The sequence below is a fragment of the Rhamphochromis longiceps genome, linkage group LG16 (assembly GCF_057381845.1).
Source record: "Rhamphochromis longiceps isolate RC_006_pf linkage group LG16, R_longiceps_female_GT1.1, whole genome shotgun sequence".
Classification (NCBI taxonomy): Eukaryota; Metazoa; Chordata; class Actinopteri; order Cichliformes; family Cichlidae; genus Rhamphochromis; species Rhamphochromis longiceps.
Window position 1 is genome coordinate 7,284,634 of NC_140572.1, and position 12,498 is coordinate 7,297,131.

The 12,498-nt window shown below is 42.5% G+C and overlaps 1 protein-coding gene across 9 annotated transcripts in view; it reads left to right on the forward strand.

Annotated features, from left to right (window-relative positions):
* Window positions 1-11,879, forward strand: part of neb (nebulin) — a 70,111-nt gene extending 58,232 nt beyond the window's left edge. For 2 of the 9 annotated variants that reach the window (XM_085383426.1, XM_085383424.1), the window contains 9 exons: window positions 287-391; window positions 485-589; window positions 9,424-9,516; window positions 9,995-10,102; window positions 10,462-10,648; window positions 10,811-10,903; window positions 11,111-11,251; window positions 11,346-11,455; window positions 11,696-11,879. In XM_085383426.1, the coding sequence (XP_085239552.1) occupies window positions 287-391; window positions 485-589; window positions 9,424-9,516; window positions 9,995-10,102; window positions 10,462-10,648; window positions 10,811-10,903; window positions 11,111-11,251; window positions 11,346-11,455; window positions 11,696-11,869 (1,116 nt within the window). In that variant the 3' untranslated portion in view covers window positions 11,870-11,879. Of the gene's footprint in view, window positions 1-286; window positions 392-484; window positions 590-4,423; window positions 4,529-4,971; window positions 5,065-5,951; window positions 6,045-7,284; window positions 7,378-7,901; window positions 7,995-8,322; window positions 8,416-8,717; window positions 8,811-9,423; window positions 9,517-9,994; window positions 10,103-10,461; window positions 10,649-10,810; window positions 10,904-11,110; window positions 11,252-11,345; window positions 11,456-11,695 lie in introns of all 9 variants that reach the window. The other 7 variants (XM_085383427.1, XM_085383419.1, XM_085383420.1 and 4 more) reach the window with 7 other exon arrangements.
* The last annotated feature ends 619 nt before the right edge of the window (window positions 11,880-12,498 follow it).

The window sequence follows — 12,498 nt, forward strand, 5'->3', positions numbered from 1 at the left end:
GAGACAGCACACAGATACAAGGGAACAGTGAAGGAAGTAAACACAAATAACAAAGTCAAAGAAAGAACTTGAGTAAATACAAAATGACAGCTCAGGTCAATTTGTATTCACGAACATAAAAACAGGCATCAAAAACTCAGAAGACAAGAACTAGGCTAGAATGGTACAATAAATAAAACTAACGTTTGGTGAAACTATGAGCACACGTCCGGTGTTAAAAGGAACATCTGTTAATATTTTCCGCTGCATTTATGATCAGTGCTGACTGGCTGTTTTTCTTTTCCAGTCTAAGTACAAGCAGACCGCTGAGATGGACAGAGCCAGCTACACAACTGTCATCGATACCCCTGACATCATCCATGCTCAGCAGATGAAGAACATCGTCAGCCAGGTAGGTTACTGAACTGACCCAGCCACCACTCTCATCAGGATAAATCATTAGCATATATAAAAAAAATCACAAATTGTATTATCATCCAAACAGAAAAAATACAAAGAGGAGGCTGAGAAGACCATGTCTCACTATGTACCAGTCCTGGATACTCCAGAGATGCAGCGAGTCCGCGAGAACCAAAAGAACTTCAGCACTGTAAGTAACACACGAGGAGTTACGCCGCGTCCGGACAGGTCAGCACGTCCTGACTGAGGTTCTTTCAGCATCTTGTGTCTCTATGTGCGTCTTTATAGCTGCTGTAAAATTATATTTCCAGTACTTTATATGTTTGCAGGGGCGCCACCAAGGGGGGGCCACAGGGGGCCACTAGCCACACTTCAAAATTTGCTGCCCCCCCACCGAATGCCCCCACCCAGCAAGATTGTCCAATGTTGGTAATAATTCTAATAAACATGGGCACAAAAGAGAGGAAGACACCATATATTTACTCATTTAATCCTGTTTAAAACAGATTATTATGGATTTCATAATATTATTTGGTTTTCACAGAGACCTAAGCTAGGCATAATTATTCTTTTCCTTCTATGTTATTTGCCATATTTTTCAAGTAACCTACAGTGGGGCAAAAAAGTATTTAGTCAGCCACCGATTGTGCAAGTTCCCCCACCTAAAATGATGACAGAGGTCAGTAATTTGCACCAGAGGTACACTTCAACTGTGAGAGACAGAATGTGAAAAAAAAATCCATGAATCCACATGGTAGGATTTGTAAAGAATTTATTGGTAAATCAGGGTGGAAAATAAGTATTTGGTCAATAACAAAAATACAACTCAATACTTTGTAACATAACCTTTGTTGGCAATAACAGAGGTCAAACGTTTACTATAGGTCTTTACCTGGGGCCCGTTCTTCGTACCGCGCTAAGTGAGTTAGCTGGATGAGATTGTTGACGATTTCGCGTGATCCTGGATCGTTCGGTTCCCCGAAGCCCATCCGGGACTTGCTGTCATAGCAACAGAGCCGTAAGCGTAAACCTGCTCGGGAGCAGGTTTACTTTATGTAAACAGGATTAGATCGCGGCCACGCAGGTATGCCCGCGTCATTCATACGAAAGCAACAGCGATATTCCACCACTGTTTCACCATAAATAAATAACATCAATGTAACTAAAGACAATGCAGCACCTGATCCATTTATTGATTTCACACAGATAGATACAGGTCATTCCCTAAAAAAGGGAAATGTACTATTAACATTCTATTACATGTATGTGATTATTACAGATGTAATTCATATTTCAGAGTAGCAATTGTAAATTACTTCGTGTAATCAAGATGAGAGACCACGGCTATAAAAGCGAAGGTGGATTTGGGAAGCCTGTCGCAGCCATGTCCTGTCCGTATACGCGAGCCACCCATTGCGGAAGGTGCAAGATTGATAAGGAGAGTTTCCAGAATTCAGCGTATATTGCGGGACAGACAGGATCCTTTAGCTCAGCGCGACAGTGTGCTCATAGAGAGATATCGATTTTCCCGTGAGGATATTATTTACTTAACCAACTTGTTGACGAGGGGGTGCAGGACCACCACCTGTCTTTTGTTGCTCTGCCCTTTTCTTGGTTGCTGTTATAAACAAACAGATTATTTCAGGGTCTCTTTCCAAGAGACGAAAAGCAATATAAGTGATAAATATTACCATTCTGTAGCATATTCTTATATTTCACTTTTACTTGTTCCCATGTTCTAGTGGGTCCTGTTGTGGCTCTAATGTGAAAGGGGATATAATATAACATATTATAATATAATATAATGTAATATAATATTGGATAATATAGTGTGATATGATAAATCTACCCTACCGCCTACTGGTGTTGGCCAGAGGGGCCGATGGCGCGATATGGCAGCCTGGCTTCTGTCAGTCTGCCCCAGGGCAGCTGTGGCTACAACTGTAGCTGCCTCCACCAGTGTGTGAATGTGGGAGTGAATGAATAGTGGCATTGTAAAGCGCTTTGGGTGCCTTGAAAAGCGCTATATAAACCCACTCCATTATTATTGTTATTATTAAATTACTTACGAGTTTAATTTGTCAGCAACTTTCTGCCAGCCCTCTCTCCTTGCTTTTGCAGCCTTTGCAGTGTTCCCTTGCGTTCTGATTAAACTCTGAAACTCCTGAAATCCCTCACTCAAGAGTTCTTGCTCTGCTGCCGAAAAATACCAAGCCGAGCGCGCTCCGTCGACATTTTCGCCGACCAATCAGAGGGTTGCCGATCAATGTTTCTACTATCGATGCGTAGCCCCTTTTACGACACCCAGTGATGTCACATTACTGCGTCCAGCTGTACTAATCGTCAACAGCAGGTGTGTTCGGGGAACCGGATTAGCGCGCTCACGGTTAGCGCGATGGTTTGGTCTTGGATGTTTCATTTGATCTTGGATGTAGTAAGCGACGTACGAAGCACAGGGCCCTGGTTTGCACACACAGTAGCTGGTATTTTGGCCCATTCCTCCATGCAGATCTTCTCGAGAGCAGTGATGTTTTGGGGCTGTCGCCGAGCAACACGGACTTTCAACTCCCGCCACAGATTTTCTATGGGGTTGAGGTCTGGAGACTGGCTAGGCCACTCCAGGACTTTCAAATGCTTCTTACGGAGCCACTCCTTTGTTGCCCGGGCGGTGTGTTTTGGATCATTGTCATGTTGGAAGACCCAGCCTCGTTTCATCTTCAAAGTTCTCACTGATGGAAGGAGGTTTTGGCTCAAAATCTCACGATACATGGCCCCATTTATTCTGTCCTTAACACGGATCAGTCGTCCTGTCCCCTTGGCAGAAAAACAGCCCCATAGCATGATGTTTCCACCCCCATGCTTCACAGTAGGTATGGTGTTCTTGGGATGCAACTCAGTATTCTTCTTCCTCCAAACACGACGAGTTGAGTTTATACCAAAAAGTTCTACTTTGGTTTCATCTGACCACATGACATTCTCCCAATCCTCTGCTGTATCATCCATGTGCTCTCTGGCAAACTTCAGACGGGCCTGGACATGCACTGGCTTCAGCAGCGGGACACGTCTGGCACTGCGGGATTTGATTCCCTGCCGTTGTAGTGTGTTACTGATGGTGACCTTTGTTACTTTGGTCCCAGCTCTCTGCAGGTCATTCACCAGGTCCCCCCGTGTGGTTCTGGGATCTTTGCTCACCGTTCTCATGATCATTTTGACCCCACGGGATGAGATCTTGCGTGGAGCCCCAGATCGAGGGAGATGATCAGTGGTCTTGTATGTCTTCCATTTTCTGATGATTGCTCCCACAGTTGATTATTTCACACCAAGCTGCTTGCCTATTGTAGATTCACTCTTCCCAGTCTGGTGCAGGTCTACAATACTTTTCCTGGTGTCCTTCGAAAGCTCTTTGGTCTTGGCCATGGCGGAGTTTGGAGTCTGACTGTTTGAGGCTGTGGACAGGTGTCTTTTATACAGATGATGAGTTCAAACAGGTGCCATTCATACAGGTAACGAGTGGGGGACAGAAAAGCTTCTTACAGAAGACGTTACAGGTCTGTGAGAGCCAGAGATTTTCCTTGTTTGAGGTGAACAAATACTTATTTTCCACCCTGATTTACAAATAAATTCTTTACAAATCCTACCATGTGGATTCATGGATTTTTTTTTCACATTCTGTCTCTCACAGTTGAAGTGTACCTCTGGTGCAAATTACTGACCTCTGTCATCATTTTAAGTGGGGGAACTTGCACAATCGGTGGCTGACTAAATACTTTTTTGCCCCACTGTATATTTCACAACTGCATAATAAAACGGGAAATTCTGTTTTTGCTGTGCTACCCCATTTTTTTAGTTGTGGCCCCCACATGGCCACCCCTATGAAAAAATTCTGGAGGCGCCTCTGTTTGTATGTACTGTTTTAATGTTCTACTCCAGTTAGTTTTGTGCCTTAATCAGGGATATACGTGAAGACTTGACCTCTTTTTCATTGTGAAACATCTTAACTGCACTTTTGTTTTTCTCCTTGTAGCTTCAATACCAGGCTGACCTTAAAAACATAAAGGGCAAAGTGTCTACTGTAAAGGACACTCCTGAAATGCTGCGTGTTAAAGAGAATACAAAGAATTTCAGCTTGGTATCTACTCCGTAATATTTTTTCTTAACTTTTTCTAATATCACATTTTTTACATAATTCTTTGAATTAATTTTTTTGGGTTTGGCGTTCCACATTTTTTAACAAACCTTGATATGCAGCCCTTCTTTATTTAGAGCAAATTATTTTATTTTTTTTAACTTTGCAAAACAAGCAGTTTTTAATTTGTGTAACTAACTCTTAACCCTTGGTTCTATACTTTAACCTTTACTTAAAACTCTTAGTGCAGACGTTGTGGTGTGAAACGCTTTGCTCAAAGTGTTGTAATCAGGCAAAATGCGTGTGCTTTATTTTTTAAATGTTTGTATAGATTTTGTCTCATTCTGTGTGTTTGTTGACGTGTGCTCCCAAAGGTGCAAGATAAGTAAATTAGCGCTCGGTGAGGCTAACCACTCGTTTATGCTTTGATTCCTCGTCCGTGTAAGATTAAGTACAAAGAGGATTTGGGAGGAGGAACAGCTTTGCCCGAGACCCCTGAGATGGAGAGGGTTAAACGCAACCAGCGCAACGTCAGCACGGTACTCAACAGAGTGACCCTGCCCTACCTCATTACTCCTCAGCCACTCCTCCCTCCATATTTCCTCCTCCTCTAGCATCAAAGAGTAAAACCAGACCTGCCATCACATCTAATCTCTCCAAATAATAATTATATATTCAACTGTTTTTGTTTTTTGCAGAAACCTGTTTTTCATTCTAATTTTTTTTTGGAGCCCAGAAAGAATCCCTAGATGCTAAGAACTAGATGACCAAAAGTATGTGGAGACTTTATTGTGCCTTTGTTTGGGGCTGTTAGTTCACATTTGTTCATTTTACAGGACTTAACAGACTTGGGTACATGAAAAAAAGCCTTTTATATTTGGACCCTGACAGAACCCAGACCTCATCATGCAGGCTCAGCGTTTGAACTTATTAAGAGTCTTGTGGTTGATGTGGAGCAAATCCCTGCAAACACAACAGTAAATGCAACACATGAATGTCCATGCTTTTAAAATGCAGTCTCAACAAAACACGGTTGTATTATTTGTGTATCCACATACTTTTGGTGATATAGTGTAAACAGATGGTGTTTCCACTGTGAAATACTTTGAATCTTATCGCCCACAGGGGACTGTGAGGACTTAACAGACTCATAATTAATTTCATCTGAACCTTGAAGTGATAAACTAAACTAAGCATCACCCACATGCACCTGCGTCTGAAAACCGATATGATCAGTAACCTTTTCATTTTAGTTGTTCTGAAGTCAACACCTGAAATGTGTGCGTTCTTTGTTAAATGTTTGTATAGATGTTTGTCTCATTCTGTGTGCTTTTGTTGACGTGTGCTCCCAAAGGTGCAAGATAAGTAAATTAGCGCTCGGTGAGGCTAACCACTCGTTTATGCTTTGATTCCTCGTCCGTGTAAGATTAAGTACAAAGAGGATTTGGGAGGAGGAACAGCTTTGCCCGAGACCCCTGAGATGGAGAGGGTTAAACGCAACCAGCGCAACGTCAGCACGGTACTCAACAGAGTGACCTGCCCTACCTCATTACTCCTCAGCCACTCCTCCCTCCATATTTCCTCCTCCTCTAGCATCAAAGAGTAAAACCAGACCTGCCATCACATCTAATCTCTCCAAATAATAATTATATATTCAACTGTTTTTGTTTTTACAAAAACCTGTTTTTCATTCTAATTATTTAATTGTTTAGATTTATTAAAGAATCTTTTTGGAGCCCAGAAAGAATCCCTAGATGCTAAGAACTAGATGACCAAAAGTATGTGGAGACTTTATTGTGCCTTTGTTTGGAACTGTTAGTTCACATTTGTTCATTTTAGATCAGCGGTCCCCAACCCCCGGGCCTCGGACCGGTACCGGTCCGTGAGTCGTTTGGTACCAGGCCGCGAGAGTTGAGGCTCAGGTGTGAAATGTATGGTTTTCAGGGTTTTTATCGGTTTTCAGCGTTATTTTGTTATCGTTTTTATCGTTAACTCTGTTTTCCTGGGTCTTTTCACGTGTGTTATGAATAAATCTTCTTTTTTTCGGTACCGGTGCTAGTTTTATTTTGTTGTATTTATCCGCGACACCTTAAAGGCCGGTCCATGAAAATATTGTCTGGCATAAACCGGTCCGTGGCGCAAAAAAGGTTGGGGACCGCTGTTTTAGAGGACTTAACAGAATTGGGTACATGAAAAAAAGCCTTTTATATTTGGACCCTGACAGAACCCAGACCTCATCATGCAGGCTCAGCGTTTGAACTTATTAAGAGTCTTGTGGCTGATGTGGAGCAAATCCCTGCAAACACAACAGTAAATGCAACACATGAATGTCCATGCTTTTAAAATGCAGTCTCAACAAAACACGGTTGTATTATTTGTGTATCCACATACTTTTGGTGATATAGTGTAAACAGATGGTGTTTCCACTGTGAAATACTTTGAATCTTATCGCCCACAGGGGACTGTGAGGACTTAACAGACTCATAATTAATTTCATCTGAACCTTGAAGTGATAAACTAAACTAAGCATCACCCACATGCACCTGCGTCTGAAAACCGATATGATCAGTAACCTTTTCATTTCAGTTGTTCTGAAGTCAACACCTGAAATGTGTGCGTTCTTTGTTAAATGTTTGTATAGATGTTTGTCTCATTCTGTGTGCTTTTGTTGACGTGTGCTCCCAAAGGTGCAAGATAAGTAAATTAGCGCTCGGTGAGGCTAACCACTCGTTTATGCTTTGATTCCTCGTCCGTGTAAGATTAAGTACAAAGAGGATTTGGGAGGAGGAACAGCTTTGCCCGAGACCCCTGAGATGGAGAGGGTTAAACGCAACCAGCGCAACGTCAGCACGGTACTCAACAGAGTGACCCTGCCCTACCTCATTACTCCTCAGCCACTCCTCCCTCCATATTTCCTCCTCCTCTAGCATCAAAGAATAAAACCAGACCTGCCATCACATCTAATCTCTTCAAATAATGATTTTACATTCAACTTTCTTTTTACAGATATCTGTCCTCGTGCTAATATTTCATTTTTATAACTCATTAGAGGACTTTTCTTGTTTCCACTGTAAAATAATTCACAGTTTATCATCCACAGGGGACTTTTAGAGCTTGCGTAATAACTCATTGTTAATTTCATGTGAACCCTGAAGTAATAAACTAAACTAAACATCACTCACGCTGAAAACAACCTGCATATTTTTACATTAGTCCCTTTAAATATACATAAATATGTCTGGAAATCAGTATCCTCTCATTTCAGGTGTTCATGTTGTTTTTATGAATAGCTGCCTGTGTATGTGTCTACAGTACAAACTGTGCTTTTGTTTGTCACCGTCTGATTTTGCACCTGTGTAACTTGTGCAATGGGCAGATACAGTACAAGGACTCTGTGGGTCAAGGCACAGCCATACCAGATCTGCCTGAGGTGAAGCGGGTCCGAGAAACCCAGAAGAATATCAGCCTGGTAGAGGAAAAAGACTGCAGTGACCCTAATATGACTTCCTTATAATAACTCCCCCCAAACGCCCTCTGATCTCATCTTACTTATCTAGAAAACTTTACCTTTCCTGTATTTAGCGCTGGTTTTCCCCTCCTACATCCTAACCATGTTCCATACGTCATTTCCTTTTACGAGACAAAAATACCCTCCCTTTTCCTTATTACTCCGCTTTGGAATTTTTCTGTCTTTTTTAATTTTTTGAAATTCCTTCCTTCCCTCCTAAATTGAAAACTAATCATCTTTTGAGTGTGTTACAACAATAATTGACTTTTTTGTGCTGTTTTATTCAAAGCATCAATACAAAGAAGGCGTGGGAGGAGGCACATCAATATCAGAGACGCCAGAAATGGAGAGAGTTAAACGCAATCAGCAAAATATTAGCACGGTACTCCACTGCAGTGAACCCCTAGTCTCCGATTTGCATCCGTTCATCCCTCCACCTCAAACAGTGCTATAACAATTCTCCTTAGCCTCCAGTAGATCTTCCCAGTAGTTGTTGTGTGTGTCTAACATAAACCTGCTTCTTTATTTTTTAGGGAACGATGTGTGTTTAATTTCATGTTCTGTCTCTGCTGTGATTTTTGGTGCCGCTTGTGGCTTTTTGTCTGCGTGTTTTTCTGTTATTGATCTGTTACTTACTTTTTTTTGTACTTTCTCTGCACGAATCCCCAAATTTTATTTGGTTAGATAAAATACAAGGACTCTCTGGGTCGAGGAACAGCTATACCGGATCTCCCTGAAGTGAAGCGAGTCAAAGAAACCCAGAAGCACATCAGCTCGGTAGTGGAACCGTACCACGTTTGCTCCTAACTGTGAACAGTAGAGTCCTATAATAATGCCTATCATACACTTCCCCCTTCCTCATCATCTCTTGCTCATCTCATCAAGCTCCATCCAGGGCCCAGACTGCCCATCCATCTAATTTACACCCTTGCCTTTTTCTCTTTATTATTTTAATCCTCAATCATCAGTCCCCTAAACTGAATAAAATCTTCCTTTTTGGTCTGTGAGTCTACTATCTTCTAACCTGCAGCTCATCTTTCTTCACATTAAGCTGCTGTGTGCTGCTCTTAATTTCCACTTCACAGCTAAATCTCCTGCTAAAGCATTAGGGATGTTTGTCTCCACGTACAGCAGAGATCCTGGCTGCTCAGCAGGAGCTACCAGGATGGATCACTCTATAGGACCAATTTCTCAGACGCTGCTTAAATATACCAAAATAATATACCAAAAAAATGCCACCAACTAAAGAAATGACCTCTCTGAGTTTAATCAATCTCAGATATTTCCAGAAAACTCCTCCTTGTCAATGAAAGCAGTCCTATAGGTGTGCGTGGTCTGTATGTTTGAGTTTCTGATTGGCCCCTCGGGGTGCTGTGCTTCTGCCCTGTAGGTGTTGTATAAAGACAGTTCAGCCAAGGGAACGCCTGTGGTGTTTACTCCAGAGATGGAGCGGGTGAAAAGGAACCAAGAAAACATTAGCTCGGTACCTTTCAGAACCTGTAGAACATGTTCTGCTGAAGAAATGTTCTACTCCTACCTCTTTTTAACCCTTCTCTAACTCTGATGTGTCCCCCTGGCTCTTGTTAATCGTATTAATTCACCTGACTGCACTCTCTCTTTTTTTTAAAATATGTTTAATACCTCCAGCTGTGGTGTGCCTGTGCACATCATCACTGCTAATCTCTCCTGCTGTTTTCCCACTTGATCTTATTCCTTTCGGTCTCCCACTGAAGATTGGAAAATAACTTTATTTCCTTTTAATAATTCGCCCACTTAATAAAAGTCTCCCTGCTAATTCATCCCAGTAGTGCCATAGCTCATCCCAGCAGCTGCCTGTGTCCTCTTGGCATTAAGTCTCTCTGACCACACCTCTTGTGCTGTGGATGCTAACAGCTATTGAATGATGGTTTGGGAGTGTGAAATATTTTAGATCCTTACTACTTTTGATCTGTCATTTCTAGGTTCTGTACTCTGACAGCTTCCGCAAGCAGGTCCAGGGCAAAGCCGCCTTTGTTCTGGACACACCTGAGATGAGGCGCGTCAGGGAGACTCAGCGTATCATTTCTGGGGTAAGTTTTTGTGCTTGTTTGATTAATTTCTGTTCTAAGTGGAAAAGTGCTTTCGTTGTTACTTGACTACTTGAAGAGTAAGGCTTCAGTACTCTTTGACACCTCATCATCTCAAAATGATTCAAAACAAGAATCTGGTCGCCAGTCTTAAACAATGTTGCTACACAAAGACAAACTAAAATTAGAATTGATTCAATAATGGAGAAATAATGGGTTTGGTATAGAGAAAAAAGACAGACAACACATTTTAGTATTTTAAGTAGTTAAAGTGGAGGCTGGCATCGATGCCAGTTTGGTTGGCTCGTGCAAAATGGGTCCATCCGCCCTGCAGCTTCACTTACTGTATTTGTGCACTTCAGGTGAGATACCACGAGGACTTTGAGAAGAGCAAGGGCAGCTTCACTCCCACCACCACTGATATTGTGACAGAGCGTGTGAAGAAGAACACGCAGGACTTCAGCGACATCAGCTACCGTGGCATCCAGAGGCGCGTGGTGGAGATGGAGAGGAGACGTGCCATAGAGCACGACCAGGAGACCATCACTGGTAACGACAACAGCAAGCACTAAGCTTTAGGAGTTGTTAGCTTGTTAGCAAAAAATAAATAAAACTGAAAGACAAAATACCTCAAAATTACATTCTGGAGAGACATACCTGAAGCAAAACTGTAATACGGACTGTTATCGGCTGATCTATTCATCTCCTCAGATCTGCGTGTGTGGCGCACAAACCCCGGCTCTGTGTTTGACTACGACCCCGCTGAGGACAACATCCAGTCCAGGAGTCTGCACATGATGTCAGGTGATTGAAATTCTAGAGGATCGATTCAGAGAGCCAAAGCTTTAGTTATGCTCCCGATGGATTTATTCAAAGTTATCATTAAATGTCAGGGAAGCTAAGTGACTGGCAAAGGATTATGTATTGCTTCTCGTGTGTGAAGCAGGTGTGTCACTGATAGTTAAATAAATAATACGCATTTGAAATAATGTCTTAATGCTGTTCTGACAGTACAAGCTCAGCGTCGCAGCAAGGAGCACTCCCGCTCCACCAGCGCTTTGAGCGGCGTGGCTGATGAGAAGTCTGAGGTGTCCCAGGATGCTGACCACCACATGTCCCTCTACAGCAATGGCTTCATGACCTCCTCTATTGGTAACCCTCATCAGACTAAACAGCAACAAATACACTTGAGAGTGAAGAATAATTTCCCCTCTACTTAATCTGTTTGTTATTTTAACATCTTCAGGCTACCAGCATGCTACTGTGAAGACCGTGGAGCTGCAGCAGAGGTCATCTTCAGTGGCCACCCAGCAGACCACAGTCTCTTCCATTCCCTCACACCCCTCTACTACCGGGGTTAGTAACATATATTTATATTGTACATACACTCCATTCGCTTTACATGGTTTAACTTTTCTCCTGTGGGGAGTGATGCTACAGGTGATGCTTGGTGTGGTCAGGTAAAGCAGGTTTGAAACGTTCAGTGGGATTATCATTATTTTAGTACATCAGTTACATTATTTTATGGCCTGAAGAAAAGAAGCTGAATTTAAAATTTCTGCTTGTTTGTCAAGTGTGTCCATCTCTTTCCTTCAGAAAACCGTGCGTGCCATGTATGACTACACCGCAGCCGACAGTGACGAGGTGTCCTTCAAGGACGGCGACGTCATCGTCAACGTGCAGTCCATCGACGAAGGCTGGATGTACGGTACTGTTCAGCGTACCGGCAAGACCGGCATGCTGCCAGCCAACTACGTTGAAGCAATCTAAAGACAGAGCCCGCCCACGGTCCCTCCGTAGTGGGCGCGATGCATCCACAGGGCAAACTCATCGGTCTTCCTGTGATCACAGCTGTGGCTTAGTGCAATGTGTAGCTTGTAGTGTCTGTACTTGTATTTTACTTGTATTGTGATTCTCGTGGAGTCTGTCATCATTAATATGCTGCTGCCCCCGCTCCCTGTGGATGTGATATTAGCTTCATGCCATGACCCATATAAATAGATCTGATTATACATAATGTGCCTACTACGAATGACAACGTGTTAGATTGTTTTAACTATTCTGTTCCTGTCCTGGAAAAGCGAGGCTAACACACAAACTGGCCCTTTGATTTTGTACATTTCAAACATTTCATTTACGTTATTTATCATTTTTTTGTCCAACGTATTTTCTCTGAAACACAACGGGCTCGAAAAGTTTCATGTAACCCTTTTAACGGAGAGTCCATGTAGAGAAAATATGAACGTTAGAAAGGAGTAAGTCACCATCTACCTCCTCCATGATGAAATCATGAGAAGCTCTCTGCGCCAAGCCTCAGTTTTCCCTCCTTTATAACGAAGGCTGGCCACTAGTAAAATGTGTGTTTTGTTTCTCCCGATTATTTAGGTCCTGGCTAAAGC